This window comes from Aquarana catesbeiana, linkage group LG12 (assembly GCF_042186555.1).
Source record: "Aquarana catesbeiana isolate 2022-GZ linkage group LG12, ASM4218655v1, whole genome shotgun sequence".
NCBI lineage: Eukaryota > Metazoa > Chordata > Amphibia > Anura > Ranidae > Aquarana > Aquarana catesbeiana.
Genome location: NC_133335.1, coordinates 45,330,702 through 45,350,653, shown reverse-complemented (window position 1 = coordinate 45,350,653; position 19,952 = coordinate 45,330,702). Strand labels below are relative to the sequence as shown.

Sequence of the window (19,952 nt, the reverse complement as noted above, 5' to 3'; positions counted from 1 at the left end):
CTGGGCACTTCACTTGATGCTCCTGTGACTCAAGTTTACTGAACTTGGGGACCAATAGCATTTCCAGATCAGGTCAGCAGTGGCAGCCCCTGGATTTCTCTTATGACGGGCGTTCTTTAAAGCTGAAGTTTAGGTGTGTCAATTTTTACATAGTTGCATTAGTCCAGCTTGGATCAATGTATGTATGTGCCTAGGGCTGCAACTAACGATTATTTTCATAATCGATTAGTTGGCTGATTATTGTTTCGATTAATCGGATAATAACCTTAAAAAAAGTGTGGTGTATAATTTTATATGTAAAGTTTAAAAAAAAAAGGCAATTTATTCTTCAAAATCTCTATGCAGTGGTAAATATAAATAATCAACTATATGATTAGGGAGCAAAATCTCTAATCCACTCTGAGAATAACAGACAGAAGAGATATACTGTATATACTATTGGAGGTTAAATCTGGTAAATATCATCAGACTCAGAGATCACATTTTTTATTTAGACCCCATTCACACTGGGGCACATGTAATTGTAGTGATCGAATATATTAATTAATATTTAGGTATTATTATAATGATGATGTAAGTAATCTTCCGCAGCAACCCAATTCTTCCATAGAGATGCACTTTATTGACATCCAACACAGAACAAAGTCCAAAGTCCACAGATGACAAAGAAATCCGACAGAGGAGATATAATTCAGAAACCCATCTCCTAGGTCTGTGTCTTCCCAGCCATACACAGACAAGCCTCACCTCATATACAGACAAGCCTCACTCAAAACTAAATCCAGCTTGAATGTCCTCTATGAAATACTAGTCCACTAAGAGGGAGTTTCTGCTAGGTCAACCCAAAACACTCCTTGATCCCATTGTTACCCCCTCAAGTCTAATTACCATCAATAAATACTTCTTCTATGGTCCTTTAAACAATGTACCCTTTGAAATGTTCAATTAGACTTACATAAGATTAACACATCAAAGAGTCTTCAGCTGTTAAAATTCAGTTGGACAAATCAACCATTCTGTCATTGTTATTCTGGCCTGGTCAACATTGACTGCATGTGTACATACACACAACAATGTCCCACATAAATCGGTGAACATATTACAACATATACAACATATACCCCCTCTTGGGTCGGTTCTAACTACTAGAACTGACCCATAAATCAAACAACAAAAAATATCATTATGATTTAAGGTACTGGATGCTTTACAATGGCTCATATAAAATATGAAGTTGAAACTGGTTACATCTCTCTTCACCAGCCTCTAAAATATCCCCATGAAACAGTTATTAGATAATATAACTTTTAGACCATGACTAGACAAGGATTTGGTAAACATCAGTGGCCCATATAGCTGTTAGGCCTTATTATATCACATCAAGATCTTGAAAATTGCGCAAAGACGAGCTGATGTCACAGTCCATTCTTCGGTCTGACTTCATCACATCTCTCACCATCTCACTGAAAGTAAACTTGGTATGCTCTGGGAACTCCAATCCACAAGTCCAGGATTCTCTCATCTCCAGGCTCAAGCTTTTCATTTTTAAAGATGCTTTTACGCAAACACTCTACTTTCATCTTTATAGTAAGAAGAACCATCAATGTACCAGCACTCACTTTCAAGGTCAAAAAGGTTTGGATATGGCAGTAAAACTATTTCCTTGCACTTGACATTCATGAGTCCATCTTTGTTGATTGCCAGTCACAATTTGCTTTTGTAATTTGCTGTAGGCCAACCCCTCATTGCCTTCAATAGAGCAGTTACTTGGATCATTCAGTCCACAATTACACTTGAATGGTATACCAACATACACATATACATATACCCCCACACGATGGTTCAGATAGAGTCATCAGTGTTTATCAGATCTTCTATCCAGACAAAGCGGCAGTGGAAATTCTTGCCAGTATCTTCACCATAAAAGGTAGAAAGGTCTTTTTCATCCATATATGTCATAGCCTTTAGCATATTATAAACAACTGAATCAACAAAGTTTCAAATCATGACTAGAGTGATGAATTTCACTCACCCCTCTTATAAATTTAGGAAAACCACCCAACATACTAAAATTTATGCTATGCCAAGCCATTGTGCAGCATCTCACCTTAGATGTCAAATATATTGATCAATACGCATTATGTAATATGTACAGATGTTATGAAAATTATTTTAGGTTAAAATGCCTCTCTTTGGTTTTAAGATAAAGTTCAAGAAATAAAACAAACAAAAATAAAAAGTGAAAAGCAAAATATATCAGGAAAAGGGAGAAAAATGAAAAATTAGGGCGTTGAAGAAAAAAGAAAAAAAGGTCCATTGCTTGATGAATTTCGAGAGAGTCCATGAATACTTTATAATTCCATGTATAGTGATATATTGTCTATTCAGCATTTCTCCCATAATTCTCCCCCACTAGCCAGCAATTTCAGACTGTGCTTCTGCTATTCACATGCAAACCAGCATTTCCAGACGTACCTGAAAGACAAAACTTTCCAACAAAAACTCATTAGCAAGGTCCTTAAACGTTGTTTGAAGTTAAAACAAAAGACTATTTACACGTTTACAGTTTAGAGCTAATTCACCCCCACTGCTAGAGAAGTGTCATTTGCATTCAAAGACAGATCTGGAGAATGTACATCTTCTGCATTTATGACACCCTGTACCCCCTTCAACTTCTCTAATAATTTATCACGTTCCCCTCTCATCTTGTCATACTCAAACTTCAGGTGGTCATATTTCTGTTTTAACTGAGAAAACGGTATCCAGTTCTTGGACCTTTTCTTATTATTATTTTGGTCAGTTCTGTTTTTCATATAATTATCACCTATATTTGACCCGGTGTGTCCTCTCTGGGTGTTATCATAGGATATTATCTTCTGATCTTTATGCTCAGTATTTGTCCTAAACAATGTGGCTAAATCAATCTTGACAGCCTGCTCATTTGACTTTCTCCATAAATGGTCTGCTCTCAACAATATGTCTTTTAAATCATGAGGATTTGGGGTAACTAATAAAATATTTTGTTTGATATCTTCATGCAACGCATCTAGAAACATACTCATATGTATCAAGCCACCACGCTCAAATGCAAGATTATTACCGACCAATAATTCCATAATAGTTGCTATCCTGTGCGACAATTCATATGGAGATTCATTTTGCATTTGTTGGATCTTTCCATGAATAGTAACATCAGAACGTACACCATACAAAACACATAATAATTCCAGTAATATGTCCCTTGTCCTCAGAGGCTGAATACAGATCTGTTTAATTCTCATCCAAAGACCACTTCCTACAGAATGTTGCAAAACTCTTTCTAAGTCAGATGGGTTGAGATTGTACATATCTCTGACTTGCTGCACGTCACAAAACCATTTTAAAAATCTGTTTAAATCATGGTATGGAACCATTCCTATTTCTTTAAGAATTGCGTCTAATAATTTTGGTTTCAAAGGCTTCATTACAAGCTGAACTTCACCTGTATTATTATTATTGTTATAAACTGTGGTAGTCACAGTGGGGGCAGCTGGTAATGAATTATCAGATTTAATATGAGGTTCTGTTTGCTGCAGATTGCTGAATCCAAGATTTGATGCATATCTGCATTCCTGAGATCTCTTCTCTAATTCCTTAATTCTTAATTTTATTCTCTCATTTTCCTCTGATAATTCATCACAATGTTTAGATTTCTCAAGTAAAGCTTCTCCAATGGTAACCGCATGCAATTTTAAATTTACTGTCTCGGTGTCTGATTGGTTTTGTAACCTCTCACAAACATTGTTGCTATTATCAACTGCCTTCTGTAACTGCGCTATTTCCTCAATCTTACCATTCAAAGAACTTTCCATTGTTAAACAGCAAGATAACAAGCCCTGTATAATGCAACCTTTTCTTTTACTTTCTGAAATTTTGCTATCAAAAACATTTTTCTCTAAAAATTCCTTCATCATCGTCCATGTCTGCTTACATTTTTCTGGAATTTCATAAGGACCGCCATGGCGCTTAATACATTTTAATACCCATCTGTTAACTTTATCAGAACTGACACTAGCTTCACACTGAGTAAGCATTTTGACTATATTACTAATAATTTAAAAAAAAAGAATATTTTACTCACTGCATCAGTTACTCCTTCAGTTTCCAGTTCTTCTGGTACATGACACAGTCCTTTTTTTTGTTGTTGTTTCCAGTCTCCAGAGAATAATTCTGGGGTTCCCAACTTGTTTAAATTTGTAGACCAGACTCTCTTATGTCACAACCAGACATTAGAGTCACAGCACAGCTCTTGGTTCTTCATCAGACTTCTGTCCACCTCACAGGATTGTTGTCACCACCGACTTCTGTTACTAAGTCCGAAAATGCTCTTCTGGTCGCTTGAACAGCACCAATGTAGTGATCGAATATATTAATTAATATTTAGGTATTATTATAATGATGATGTAAGTACTCTTCCGCAGCAACCCAATTCTTCCAGAGAGATGCACTTTATTGACTTCCAACACAGAACAAAGTCCAAAGTCCACAGATGACAAAGAAATCCGACAGAGGAAATATAATTCAGAAACCCATCTCCTAGGTCTGTGTCTTCCCAGCCATACACAGACAAGCCTCACCTCATATACAGACAAGCCTCACTCAAAACTAAATCCAGCTTGAATGTCCTCTATGAAATACTAGTCCACTAATGCCCCGTACACACGATCCGAAAGTCGTATGTAAAATGCCGCATTCGAAACGATCGTACGATAATCGGATCGTTAGTACAGAGCTTTCGAGAGCCGATCAGGACAGTTCATCCGATATTATTCTATCGGACATGCACGGAAATTTTTTCCGTACGATGCCAGATCGTACGATTTTCGTTTAATCGGTACAGCTATCGTTCGAAAATGCAATACAAATGCATTGCAACACATGACATCGCTTCCGAATTTTTATTCTGTCGTACGGGAATTTTCGGGACTTTAGTAAACTCATCAGATTCGATGTGAGATTAGCATGCAAACAAAAACGGACGATCATTCGTCCGATATTCGGATCGTGTGTATGGGGCTTAAGAGGGAGTTTCTGCTAGGTCAACCCAAAACACTCCTTGATCCCATTGTTACCCCCTCAAGTCTAATTACCATCAATACTTCTTCTATGGTCCTTTAAACAATGTACCCTTTGAAATGTTCAATTAGACTTACATAAGATTAACACATCAAAGAGTCTTCAGCTGTTAAAATTCAGTTGGACAAATCAACCATTCTGTCATTGTTATTCTGGCCTGGTCAACATTGACTGCATGTGTACATACACACAACAATGTCCCACATAAATCGGTGAACATATTACAACATATACAACAGTAATGTGCCCTGCTCCCACGTAATGTGCCCTGCTCCCACGTAATGTGCCCTGCCTCCTTGAAATGTGCCCTGCTCCCACGTAATGTGCCCTGCTCCCACGTAGTGTGCCCTGCTCCCACGTAATGTGCCCTGCTCCCACGTAATGTGCCCTGCCTCCTTGAAATGTGCCCTGCTCCCACGTAATGTGTCCTGCCTCCTTGAAATGTGCCCTGCTCCCACATAATGTGGCTTGCCTCCATGTAAAAGTTTACTTTAAATGTAATAGTAATGCCTTCTATTACCTCCAGTCTATCAGTCTTCACCTTCTCTGGGTTCAGATGCTGATCTTCCCTGCTCAGTCTCTAAAGTCTTTTTTTAAAAAAAAACAAACATGGTATACTTACCTGCTCTGTGTAATGGTTTTGCACAGAGCAGCCCCGATTCTTCTCTTCTGGGGTCCCCCACCGATGCCTCTGGCTTCTCCTGCCTTTAGAGTGCCCCAATAGCAAGCTGCAAATTATAGTATAGTGTGCCTCTATAGCAAGGTAAAAAAACTTCTGCTTTTAGACCCACTCACTTCCTGCCCAGGACTATATGTTCCATGAGGCATTGCTCCTCACACATTCACATTTACACTTCCTGACATGTATGGACGGTGTACTGAGCTGTATGTGTGCTGCACTGTATTTCCTGATATGTAAACAAATAATGCATTCTGTATGCAGGCCAAATAATTGGCTGGCCGATTAATCGATTATGAAAATAGTTGACAACTATTTTTATAATCAATTAATCGATTAGTTGTTTCAGCCCTATATGTGCCATACCTATGGGATCCTGTGGAAGCTGGATTTCAGTGTAGTAGGCACCACTACTACATCGATCTTCTCTAACTGCCACGTCCTGTGCCATTCAGGGTAAAAAGTTTGTATTTCCTTTAGCAATACAAAGCGCTCTGTAGATTTGGACGAAGTGGAGATGGGTAGTGAGGTCACAATCTCCACCTCATCCAATCAGAGAACAATGTGCATTCATTGAGAGAATACAAATTGTTCTCTGAATGGTGCCTGTGCCGAGTGAGCAACCACCCCTTGTACAGTAAGCAGTAGGGCAACTTCTCAGCATAGGACTGGAAGTTAGTGGCAATTACTGTAGTAGCAGTGCCTTTTACAATGACTTCCAGGTTCCACAGTTATGGAAATACATATATAAACTTGAATGGATGACTGCACTCTAATAAAAGAAAACGATTTCTTTATTTCAGCATTATAAAAGGACAGAGAGAGTGGCAGCAAGGGAAGGGAGACTGCTAAAATGTTACATGCTGTGTAGCACTTAATTTGTCATAGATCAACCTGGAGCAGTGTTTCACTTTCATGGCACATACATACTTACATTGGTCAAAGCTGGACCAGTAGAATGATGCAATTGCCATGTTCAACTTCAGCTTTAACAAATGAGAAGATAACCATCCAAAGAGATAATACAGCAGTGTGAAAAAAAATGCTGTTTCATATTAAACCTTCATATTCCTGGGATAGTATGTAGAAAGACCATTCTACAAAAAATAATTGGTAGATAAATGTCGCCAGGAAAATTAGTTTGTAGAGTCGATTTGGATGTTTTTTTGTTTGTGTACTTAACGTCTTCAGGGCAAAGTATAACCAAAGCTATTTTGGCTGTACTTCTCTTGTGGGTCATAGGACTGCAGTTTGTTCTGCACCCCTGCGACCCGTTTTCAGCCAACAGTGGGCTAAAATCCATTGTCGGCTGATGTCACTCAGCCGGTCCAGGCTCAGGAAAGATCTTTACAGTTGGGATCCACCCAGATGCCTGTACCAGTACCAGGCATCTGTCTCAGCCTCTCAGTGAGCCAGCCGCTCTCCTCCACTCCACAGCCCAGCGCACCAGTGAGCACTGGAGGCACAGAGGAGAGAGCTGGTAACAGAGTCACTGCTCCCTGCACATTGAAGACAGAATTGAGCGATCAGTGATCTTTGATCGCTCAGCCTTTGAAGTGGTGGGGGACAGATGCATCATAGAATTTTTTTTTGGAACACAAACATCTCTTATAATAAAATAAAAGTCATATACAACATGCATTTGTATTTCCTGGAATTCTTGGTTGGACATGTGTATTTTAGAAATGTATAATTACTTTATGAAACAAGTCTATTGATCTCCTTATGGCAAAGAGAGCTTGTAAATAACCTTCTGATGACGAGGTCACTTTAAAGCCAAACTCCAACCAAACAAAAAGGCTGGATGAAAGCTGCCCTGTAGTGAAAAAAGAGAATACTTGCCTCTCCTACCAGTGTGGTCACAAGGAATCACCTGCTGAAGTCTGTGCCGAAACCAGCTCTTCCAGGAGTGCCGGTCTTCTGTCCTTGTGTGATCAGTGCTTCCTCCCATTAATCCCAATGTCAGTACAAGGCACAGTAGTATCATGGCTGTCAGAAGGAGAAACCAGTGAGCATTGCAGGGGACACAGAAGATCAACGCTCCCACAGAACAGACTTCACCTGGTCAGAAAGGCAGAGAGAGGCAAGTCTTTAGTTTTTAAAATAAAGACTTTTTAAAATAAAGACATTTTAATTGAAGTGGATCTCAATGTTTTGGCACCATCTTCTGAACTAGAACCTTAAAATAAGTGTGCTGCATGCAAGTGTTCATGATGTATGATCAGTTATTGTTTGGGGAGCTATTAATCACCCATTATTATTTTTTCAGAGATCAATACTCTCAACTGCCACCAGAAGGTGTTCTTATCAATGTATTAGGATTGCTGCTTGTAGCGTTTGGGATGGTGATTGTCTACATCCTTACACGGGAGGAGTGGAGGCGACCGGCATTACCGGAAGAACAAGCTCTCTCCATTGACTTCAAAACTCTGACAGAAGGGGGGGAGAGCCCAACAGAGCCCTGACAGCACCCATGTCCTGCTATTCATAGTCATTGTTATTGGTGATTCTTCTATGTATGGAGGTTCTTTTCTGTGTGGTTACAATAAATACATAATTTTTACATCCCCGATATAAATCTAGGCAGTTACAATAAACAGCTAAACCCCACAGATGAAGTGGAATCTAAAAGTCTCACTATCTCTGCTGTCCATAGCAACCAGACATTTCATCCTTTTAACCTGCACTACAGACATGAAGAGGTGCCAGGTGGTTATGGGTAGAGGCCCCCCTTTCACCTTCATACATGAAGCCACCTGCAGTTCTTTTTGAAGGCTTCTTTAATAACCGTGTGCAAAAAGCAAGTATGTGCTATTGGATTTCTCTGCTACATGTGGACATGCTCTGCCTAATTTCTTTTACCCGGTTTCCCCGAAAATAAGACCTAGCGTAATGGTCGGTGATGGCTGCAATATAAGCCCTACCCCCCAAATAAGCCCTAGTTAAAGTCCTTGTAGGTCTTATTTTCAGGGTAGGGCTTATTTTCGGGGAAACAGGGTAGGGCTTATTTGGGGGGTAGGGCTTATATTGCAGCCATCACTGACAATCACGCTAGGTCTTATTTTTGGGGAAACAGGGTATAGCCGAATAGTCCGTGACATGAATGCCTTTCATAACACTGTGCCAAAAAGGCCTTTAAAATTCACCTAAAAGATTTTCATGGATTTAGGTGAAGTTGTGGCTTGTAGACCTATTTGTTTCCAGTGTAGACAAGATATTTGAATGTTTCTCTCTAGCCAAATAAGCATTAAAGGGTTTGTGAACCCATTTGTCTAAGTCTAAGCCAGACCCTCTATTAGAGCCTGGTATAGCACACTGTGTAATGCATTTTTAAAAACAAATAGTGTAAATACCGATTTTCAGCTGTCTTCAGGTTGGTCACATAACTCGCGGCAGCTTTCCAGCTCCGATGGATTGCGTCTACGGGAGGGGACATGATCTCCCTCTGAAGTCGGCCAGGGAGATCACGTGACCGCTCGGCTTCACCCGCAGAAGCTCTGTCTCGTAGCTGTAAAGCGGCCGCTAGTCACGTGACCGGCCTTAAGACAGCTGAAAATACAGTGTGGTATGCCAGCCTCTAATAGCGAGGCTGGCAGTGACAATTGTAGTTTTTTTTTTTTCCCAAAAATAGCAGCGGGGGGCGGGGCTCTGAGCAGAGTCAGAGAGGGCGCTGACAGAGAGGGGGGAGAGAGAGGAGAGCAGAGCAGGGCAGTGTATGACGGAGGGATGCATTTTGACCTTGGTGATCAGCAGCCCTGGCTATCGTGGTCTGTTTAGAGAGAGCATACAGGAAGTGTTTTGTTATTCAGAAGGAAGTGTCTGTACAGATAAGAAATATGCCACTTTCCTCCAGAATGCCCTAGAATACATGGGCACTTTTCTTTGCATTGGTCCTTCTCAATACATAGTGCGCATAACTTGGCAAAGTAAGTATATTGTTTGTGGGCAGATTCACCCATACACAGTAATCAGATTTCATAGCAGTTTCAGTTTGCATCTGATTTGTGGCTGTTAGTAATATAAAGGGTCTTACTGAAGAGAGAGCACACCACCTGTTACTGTGAGCTGTTTGTAGTTAGAGCTTGGATCCTCAGCACAAACGGTCATATACGGTACTTGTTCTCCCCAAAAATTGAAAGAGCCCTGAATAGGATGCCAGAAACTTAGATGAATACATTGTATGGTGCCTGTGTGTTCTAGTCCTATAAATATTCAGTGCTAGGGTAATCAGACCTCTGACAATCTTCAAATGCCTTAAGGTGCACCTGTCACCCTGCTCAGAAAAGCACATATTAAAGAGAAGCTCTACTTCAAGTAACTTTGGCAGTCTCCCTTTTTTTAATTGTTGTGTTGTTTGCAAAGAACGATTTTTTTTTTTCATATTTCACTAATTCACCACCTGTCGGTGTAGAACGATTCTTACTAGATAGACTAGGACAGTGATGGCGAACCTTGGCTCTCCAGATGTTTTTGAACTACATTTTCCATGATGCTCTTGCACTCTGCAGTGTAGTTTAGCATCATGGGAAATGTAGTTCCAAAACATCTGGCGTGCCAAGGTTCACCATCACTGGACTAGGACAAGTCACAGTAAGTCGTTTTTGACATTTATACTCCTTCTGTTCCAAAGAAGGGGGTCTCCAAGCTTTTCCGGTATGAGGGCTCATATATTTTACAATTATTTGTAAGCCAAAAAAAAAAAAATTATGTTTTATAAGTGAATGAATAAAATGTAAATGAACTTAATATCAAAAGCCCCCCTATCACATTAGAGTCCCCCTTACAATGTTTCCCCATACAGCCGGGTCCCCATCAGGGTTCTCCCTTGCATCAGGGTCCCCCCTATCAGAAGCAGAGACTATCTGATTCCTCAGCTTCTGAATTGAGTCTGAGGACATGCCACTGACCCAAGCTGCAGTTGTCAGACTCCATGAAGTCAGACCGAGACAGAAGTACAGTTAAATCACACTTGTTTAATAATAAAAGTAAAAAGAACAAACTTAGTCAAAACATAGCCAGAGTTTAGTAAGCGGAACAGATAGTCAGTCAAGCCAGAAATCAGGGATAAAAGTAGTGGAACAGCAAGCAGGATCTGGAGCCAGAAGGGAAGTTGGCAAAGCCAGTCTTTAAACAGGAATGCAGGAGATGTTTCTTGTGATGTTGACCAAGGCGAAGGCAGAGCTCCTCTGGACTGGACGGCTTAAGTAGGCAGGACTGACGAGCAGGATATCAACAACAGCTGAGTAACTGTGGAGAGAGATGGGAGCTGGCAATTAGCCGACAGCTGAGCAGCCAGCTCAGAGAAGGAAGAGCTGAGCCCTGACAGCAGGCTGGTAAAATCTTCTAGCCAGATGTGGCCTGCAGGCCGTAGTTAGGAGACTCCTGGTCTAAGCCAAATGTGTTCAATTACAGGTTAGAAAATATAAAAGTTAAACGCCAGGCAAACCACTAAATACACAGTTGAAATACAGATCTGTTTATTATTATATCTGCCATTTTTATTTAGCTACTTACATGATTTACATATCTCTTATACACAGGTCCTGGATCTGTTCTCTGCTAATTGCAGAGGTAATGGTGAGTAGGCTGGAAAGACAACATAGAAAGCTGCATTGCAGAACCAGGAAAAAAGCATATCGCTTACCTAGGTGGGCCAGATATAAGTAAATTTATAAGAGTGGCTGTATAGAATTACATTTTTTTGGCATATATATGTATTTACAATGTATTTAACTGTTTGCCCGGCGTTCTGCTTTAATAGAAACCTTTGCCAGCAATAGCAGCCTCCATATTCCTCTCGGCACAGGTTTCCTTTAATCCCTCCCAGCAGCATATCTCACCTGTGGAATTCGTTCGTTCCTCTCCAATGTCACATTTCTCTGTAAATCATGTTCTAGAGTCCTGCAATTGCTTAAGGGAAAAAAATAAATAATAATTATATATATTAGTACTGACCTTGAATTCTTAATGTTGTAAAACAGGTGACCTGCTAAATCTAAGCTATCTAATGTAAATTTGTGATATTTAGAGGTAGAGGAGAGTTATCATGCAGGAGACTACATAGTCATTCAGTAGAATCAGTGGTGACCAGTGGAAATCTGCAGCCTTTATTACTGAGCTGACTTCATTGGTGAGTTGTTTCTATTCTTAAGTCCTTTCTTTGTGCCATTTATATACTGTATTTTGTGACAAATATATAGTCTTTTTTTGTCGTACTACAGAACAGCTGTTGGTGGTGTTTGTGATGTTTTATGCTCAGGTTTGTAGGATGGGATTAAAAGTTGGAGTGCCATCTGTAACGCCAAATTATTATTTTAATTTTTTTGTTACATTAAAAAAAAATGCTAAGTTTTATGTCCAAATGCACAACTGTCATTTCCAAGGTGTAAACTTGTTTACAAGAGAATGCGGTATTTATATATACAGGATATATTTGTTAATGTTTTGACCTATTTTGAAGAGTATTAAAATTGTCAGTTTCTCTGAAAAAAATGTGTGACTTGATAAAACATTTCTCTATATCCATGTGTGAATGTGGGAAAGAATGCAGCAGAAATGAAATGGTCAGGCATGTTTAGTATTGTGTTTTATACAGTAAATATAGTTTAAAATTGGAAAAGAAGAAGAGGGGGCGCACCATTTAAGTGCAACCTGTGGTAATGCTTAAATAAGAATTAATAAATGCACTTGCTTTATGTGAATCAAGTTTAGCATGTAAAGTTGGTCATCTGTAAGGTTGCAGAGATCGGCAATGCAAGCGGCTGGTGGATGCAGCGGTTGCACTTAGATGGCGCGCCTCCTCTTCTTCTTTTCCAATTTATAAGCGTTAGGCTATCTCAAGACCTGATCCAGGGGAGAAGCAGCCATCACCCATCTTGACCTCATTGCACCATAGTTTTAATTTATACTTTAAGCGCTCATGCACACTGCAGCATTTATAGTTAAATAGTGAGGTTGAAGAAAGACACAAGTCCATGAACTCCATCCTATTTGTGTGATTATATTCAGTATTACATTGTATATCCCTGTATGTTATGGTCCTTCAGGTGCTTATCTAAAAGGATTTTTTAATAGTTTAAATTGACGCTCCCCGCTGAAACCACTGCCTGTCCCTTTTCTTACAGTAAAGAACCCTCTACGCCACAGGTTTCAAACTGGCGGCCTCCAGCTGTTGCAAAACTACAACTCCCATGAGGCACTGCAAGGCTGACAGTTACAAGCATGACTCCCACAGGCGGAGACATGATGGGACTTGTAGTTTTGTAACAGCTGGAGGGCTGCCAGTTTGACAACCCTGCTCTACGCAGTTTAAGGTTAAACCGCTTTTCTTCTAATTTTAGTGAATGGCCGCGTGTCGTTTTAAATTCCCTTTCACAGAAAAGTTTTATCCCTATTGTGGGGTCACCAGTCCGGTATTTGTACATTGAAATCATATCCCCTCTCAAGCGTCTCTTCTACAAAGAGAATAAGTTCAGTGCTCGTAATCCTTCCTCATAACTAAGGTCCTCCAGTCCCTTTATTAGTTTTGTTGCCCTTCTCTGGACTCTCTCCAGTTCCAGCACATCCTTCCTGAAGACTGGTGCCCAGAACTGAATGGCATACTCCAGGTGCGGCCGGAACAGAGTCTTGTAGAGTGGGAGAATTATCGCTTTATCTCAGGAGTTAATCCCCTTTTTTAATGCATGCCAATATTCTGTTTGCTTTGCTTGCAGCAGCTTGGCATCGCATACCATTGCTGAGCCTGTCACCCACTAGGACCCCCAGGTCCTTTTCCATCCTAGATTCCCCCAGAGAGTAGATTGCATTCAAATTTTTGCCACCTAAATGCATTATTTTAAATTTTTCTACATTAAACCTCATTCGCCATGTGGTTGCCCACCCCATTAATTTGTTCAGATCTTCTTGCAAGGTTTTCACATGCTGCGGAGAAGTTATTGCCTGCTTAGCTTGGTATTGTCCGCAAATGCAGAGATTAAGCTGTTTACCCCATCCTCCAGGTCAGTTATGAATGAATTAAATAGGATTGGTCCCAGGCCGGGACCCCACTTTTCACCCCAGACCATTCTGAGTACTCCCAATTTATCACTACCCTCTGAATTCAACCCTGTAGCCAGTTTTCAATCCATGTACTCACCCTATGGTCCATGCCAACGGACCTTACTTTTTTACAGTAAATGTTTATGGAGAACTGTATCAAATGCTTTTGCAAAATCCAGATACACCACATCTAGGGGCCTTCCTTTATCTAGATCAGTGTTTCTCAACTCCAGTCCTCAAGGCGCCCCAACAGGTCATGTTTTCAGGCTTCCTATTATTTTGCACAGGTGATTTGATCAATTTCACTACCTTAGTAATTACCACAGCTGTTTCATCTGAGGGAAATCCTGAAAACATGACCTGTTGGGGCGCCTTGAGGACTGGAGTTGAGAAACACTGATCTAGATGGCAGCTCACCTCCTCATAGAAGGTTAATAGATTGGTTTGGCAAGAACGATTCTTCATGAATCCATGCTGATTACTGCTAATGATACCGTTGTCATTACTAAAATCTTGTATTTAGTCCCTTATCACTAGGGGTGCAACGGATCAAAAAAATCACGGTTCGGATCGTTCCTCGGATCAGAGTCACGGATCGGATCATTTTCGGATCATTTTCGGATCAACAAAAAAAATATATATCCACATCTCCCCCACTGTAATATATCCACATGTTCCCCACTGTAATATATCCACATCTCCCCCCACTGTAATATATCCACATGTCCCCCCCACTGTAATACATCCACATGTCCCCCCCACTGTAATACATCCACATGTCCCCCCCACTGTAATACATCCACATGTCCCCCCCACTGTAATACATCCACATGTCCCCCCCACTGTAATACATCCACATGCCCCCCCCACTGTAATACATCCACATGTCCCCCCCACTGTAATACATCCACATGTCCCCCCCACTGTAATACATCCACATGTCCCCCCACTGTAATAAAGCCACACGCCCCCCCTCCACTGTAATAAAGCCACACGCCCCCCCTCCACTGTAATAAAGCCACACGCCCCCCCTCCACTGTACTAAAGCCACATGCCCCCCCTCCACTGTAATACAGCCACACGCCCCCCCGCACTGTATACATTACAGTGCTGTTAGTCTGACCTGTTAAGAGAAGCCGGCGCCGCCAAGCCAGCCGCCGGACCCACGAGTTGAGGGCGGGGTGATGACGTCAGCACGCAGCTGAGCGCCGCCGGGTGTACCAAGATGGCCGCGGCTCCGGAGCTAGGCCGAAGCCGCGGCCTTTCCTAAAACCCGAGGCCGCGGAGCGCTCCGCGGATCGCGGGTGTACCGATCCGAACAGCCTGGCCCGTTCGGATCACGGATCGGTGACGATCCGTTGCACCCCTACTTATCACCCCCTCCAAGAGCTTGCATACAATTGATGTTAGGTTAACTGGTCTGTGATTCCCAGGGATGTATCTTGGCCCTTTTTTTAAATATTGGTGCTACATTGGCTTTTCTCCAATCAGCTGGTGCCATTCCAGACAGTAGACTGTTCATAGAAATTAGGAACAATGGTCTGGCAATTACTTGACTGAGTTCCTTAAGGACCTCTGGTGCAAGCCAACTGGTCCTGGTGACTTATTAATGTTACGTTTTTCAAGTCTATTTCTAATTCTGTCCCCTGTTAGCCATGAAGGTGCTTCCTGTGATGCGTCGTGAGGATAAACATTGCAGTTTTGGTTCCTGAAGCCCCCTTATTCCCTTGTGAAGACTGAGGAGAAGAATAAATTCAATACCTTCCCCACCGGATTCCCTTCATCAATCTTTATGGGACCAATATGATCTGACCTCCCTTTCTTACGATTTATGTACTTAAAGAATTTCTTGGGATTTTTTTTTACTCTCCTCCACTATGTGCATTTCGTGTTCTATCTTAGCCACCCTGATTGCACCCTTACATTTCTTGTTGCATTCTTTGTAAAGTTGGAATGCTGATGATGATCCTTCAGCCTTGTATTTTTTGAAGGCCTTCTCCTTTGCATTTATATGCATTCTTAAGTTGGTGTTAAGCCACCCAGGACTTTTATTAGCTCTTTTAAAAATTTCCAATTGGGATGCAGTGGCTAATACCCTTATTTAACATGCTCTTAAAGCATACCCGTTTTTCCTCCGCGTTCTTTGTTCCTAAGATTTTATCCCAAGTTTAGGGAAGTTGGCTCTTTTGAAATTCAGTGTCTTTGTATTCCCCTTATGTTTCCTATTTGTGTGATTTATACTGAAACAAATTGACCTGTGAGCGCTGTTTCCTAAATTGCCCCGTATTTCCACATCCGTGATCCGGTCTGTATTGTTGGTAATCAGTAGGTCTAGTAACGCTTTTTTTCTAGTTGGTGCATTTACCATCTGAACCCATGAAATTTTCCTGCAAGACATTTAGGAACTGGCGAGCCTTAGATCAATATGTGGTTACTTCCACCCAGTCTATGTCTGGATAATTAAAATCCCCCATTAAAATGACACTTCCCATCCTTGCCACTAATCTAAATTGTGATAGGAGGTCTGCCTCCGCCTCCTCCTTCTAGTTAGGGGGCCTATAGTATACTCCCAAGTATTACTTTCCCCTTAGTTTCCTCCCTTTGTAGCTGTAACCATAAGGATTCCACCTCCTCCCTTGCTCCCTTAGTGATGTTGTCTCTCATATTCACTTGTACATCATTTTTTATATACAGGCATACCCCTCCCCCTTTTTTTGCCCTCTCTAGCCTGCGATATAGGGAAAACCCTTGAATGGTTGCCAGCCAATCATGAGAGCTGTTGAACCAAGTCTCTGAAATTCCTACAAAAATCCTCCTCCTACAACAGTAGCTCTAGTTCTCCCATCTTGTCCGCCAGACTCCTGAACATGCCACGTAGTTTAGACCGGTCGCATACTCACCCCTTATTGGGTGTTCTGAGGTTGCAAATAGGACTTGTTACTGTACTTACCTCCCTCGGGTTGAGGTGCTTTAGTCAACCTACCACTAATGCCCCCAATACTACCCTCTGGAGTTTGTTCCACGCTGACTATCTTTACCTCTGGACCCCCCCCCCCCACCATCGCCTAGTTTAAAAGCCCCTCTAACTTTTCAGCCATCTTCACTCCCAGCAGATCTGCACCCTCCCCATTTAGGTGCAGTCCGTCCCTTCTATAGAGCTGGTAACCAACTGAGGAGTCCGCCCAGTTCTCCAGGAACCCAACCCCCACCTTTTTACACCATTATAGGCATTTGATTATCTGTAGGGGGAGTGGGATTCTTCTCAGTGACCAGCAATAGATTGAGCGTTCTTTCTATTGAATACCAGTGTCATGGGGCCTTCTAATACTATTCACCAGTATAAGGGGACCTTTCTCACTGACTAGAAGTGGAAGAAAGCATGTTGCAGACAACTAATGTAAGAGGGGGGTCCTTCACATTGAAGTGGGCATTTCCCCACTGACTGCCCATGTGAAAACTTATAGTTCACTGTCTGCCTTAATTTTCTGGCAATTATGCATTATTCATTTTTAAATTTAATGATAAACACTGGAAACTATTTGTTGGGTGTTCAATACATTATAAACTCCACATTTCCTATTCTTTAACTCTTTCACCACCAGAGCCATTTTTGCACATATTTTCTGAAAGAAGAAAACCCTGTTAATAGTTTTTATGTTGCATGATATTAGTACAGCTCAAACCCATATTTTCAGTAAAAATACACTCAAGTTATTTTTTTAGAAACAAAACATTGCCCACTTTTTTTTGGGTAAGGTTACCAACCCATGAAAGTGATCAGGCAACTTCACCTAAAGTGTAATGTCAAGGTTTCCTCTATACAGGCTTAAGCAGTGTCTTTTATGGCAGATGGGATGGTCTTTGTGCCACTTCTAATCTAGCTGGAAAAGTTTCATTCAAAATAAAATGTTAATGCATTGGTTGGTGTGACATTACTTGACATAACTGTGTATTGTTTTGGCAGTAAGGAGGGCATTGTCAGAGATGTGTAAAATAAAACCAAAGAATTTCCAAGCTCAACTTACGAACCAGCCTGCGACCAACCGAATTAACCTGCCCAACAGTATGCGTTAAAAACAGGGGTTTAGTTGCACATATTTGCAAATACATGCATACGCTGCAGGCCATGGCAAGGCACCCTGCAGACCCTAACTCTAACTTTGAAGAGTCTCCACAGTGGGAGTACATGTATTCTAATGGATAGATGAAGGGCAGATGCAGGAGCAGACTGAACACCCAGCACATTGCACAATGGCAGCAAAGGTGTCAGTGTGTTGCCTGACCAATAGGTCAACAATACAAAAAAAGGTCACTGCCCCACCTATAACTGGACTTCACAGCAAGGAGCACTGGAGGGGCAAATGCATTTAAAATAAAACCAAAGAATTTCCAAGCTCAACTTACCAACCAGCCTGCGACCAACCGAATGAACCTGCCTAACAGTATGCGTTAAAAACAGGGGTTTAGTTGCACACATTTGCAAATACATGCATAAGTTGCTTACAGGATACAGGGTGCCTTGCCGTGGCCTGCAGCTTATGCATGTATTTGCAAATGTGTGCAACTAAACCCCTGTTTTTAACGCATACTGTTAGGCAGGTTAATCCGGTTGGTCGCAGGCTGGTTGGTAAGTTGAGCTTGGAAATTCTTTGGTTTTATTTTACATGCGTTTGCCCTCCCCTTTTTTTGTATCATTGTCAGAGATGTGTCAAGTTTCCTTAACTAAGCCCCATGTTTTGCAGCTCAGTTTGCTCTCCTCCATTGCTGGAGTAGCATGCTTGAATGTCTCTGGAAGTGCAAAATTTTGTGACTGAGCAGCCAATAATTGTCATGGGTGTGTTTTTTATTTAAATACAGATTTTCACAAAGTACTGCTTTGGGAGGAAGGTTTGTGTACCACTTATTTATTTTTCCTCAAGGTTCTAGCATTCGATTAGGAATATTGAGCAGGTACCCCAGAGTTAGTTTACTGATTAAAGTTGAGATACAAAGCTAAATACTGGTCAAACTTTTTGTACAGTCACCTCTATAAACCGAAAATTCAGGACATATTGGCACTGGGTTGACTTATACATTTGCTTCCCTTTTTCCTGTAGAGTAGACTGCCCCTACACCTAATGCTTGTTAAACAAGTCCATAGCTAGAAAATAGGGTGGATTTTTATGGTAAGCTTTGTACACACAGCCTCAGTTTTTATAAGACTTGCATGAAAAACCTCACCAAGATTTGAGCAGCTTTTCTGAAGCATTTTAATGCATTCCTTTAGCCCCGGTTTGGTGAAACAGAGATCTTACAGAGACACTGTCACTTTGCCAATACAGGACCTTCCAATACCCCCACCTTCCTTACCACAAGGTTCTTCAGTGGGCTTATGGGTATGAGGGTCATGTGACCTTCCTCAGTCTGAGCTTACCCAGGTTGGACTTTTTCTTTAAAAGCCTGTTAACAGCTTGTGTGATCATACCTCAGTGGTCTAATGCCCCGTACACACGGTCGGACTTTGTTCAGACATTCCGACAACAAAATCCTAGGATTTTTTTCTGACAGATGTTGGCTCAAACTTGTTTTGCGTACACACGGTCACACAAAGTTGTCGGAAAATCCGATCATTCTGAACGCGGTGATGTAAAACACGTACGTCGGGACTATAAACAGGGCAGTGGCCAATAGCTTTCATCTCTTTATTTATTCTGAGCATGCGTGGCACTTTGTCCGTCGGATTTGTGTACACACGATCGGAATTTCCGACAACGGATTTTGTTGTCGGAAAATTTTATATCCTGCTCTCAAACTCTGTGTGTCGGAAAATCCGATGGAAAATGTGTGATGGAGCCTACACACGGTCGGAATTTCCGACAACAAGGTCCTATCCGTCGGAAAATCCGACCGTGTGTACGGGGCATATGACAGTGGTTCTCAACCTCAGTCTTCAAGTACCCCCAACAGGCCATGTTTGGAGGTTTTCCTTTATCTTGCACAGGTGCTTTAAATCAGAGTCAATAGCTTGGTATTTTGGACAGCTATTTTATCTAACAGAAATTCCCAAAACATGGCCTGTTGGGGGGTACTTGAGGACTAAGGTTGAGAACCACTGTTCTAAGAGGTTGGATGCTGTCTCGAG

At 41.4% G+C, this 19,952-nt stretch overlaps 1 protein-coding gene across 2 annotated transcripts in view; it reads left to right on the top strand.

Moving 5' to 3' along the window:
- Positions 1-12,286, top strand: part of CYB561 (cytochrome b561) — a 57,280-nt gene extending 44,994 nt beyond the window's left edge. The window contains exon 6 of one of the 2 annotated variants that reach the window (XM_073607677.1): positions 8,064-12,286. In XM_073607677.1, the coding sequence (XP_073463778.1) occupies positions 8,064-8,259 (196 nt within the window). In that variant the 3' untranslated portion in view covers positions 8,260-12,286. Of the gene's footprint in view, positions 1-4,460; positions 4,675-8,063 lie in introns of those variants that run through there. The other variant, XM_073607676.1, reaches the window with a different exon arrangement.
- Positions 12,287-19,952: the final 7,666 nt, after the last annotated feature.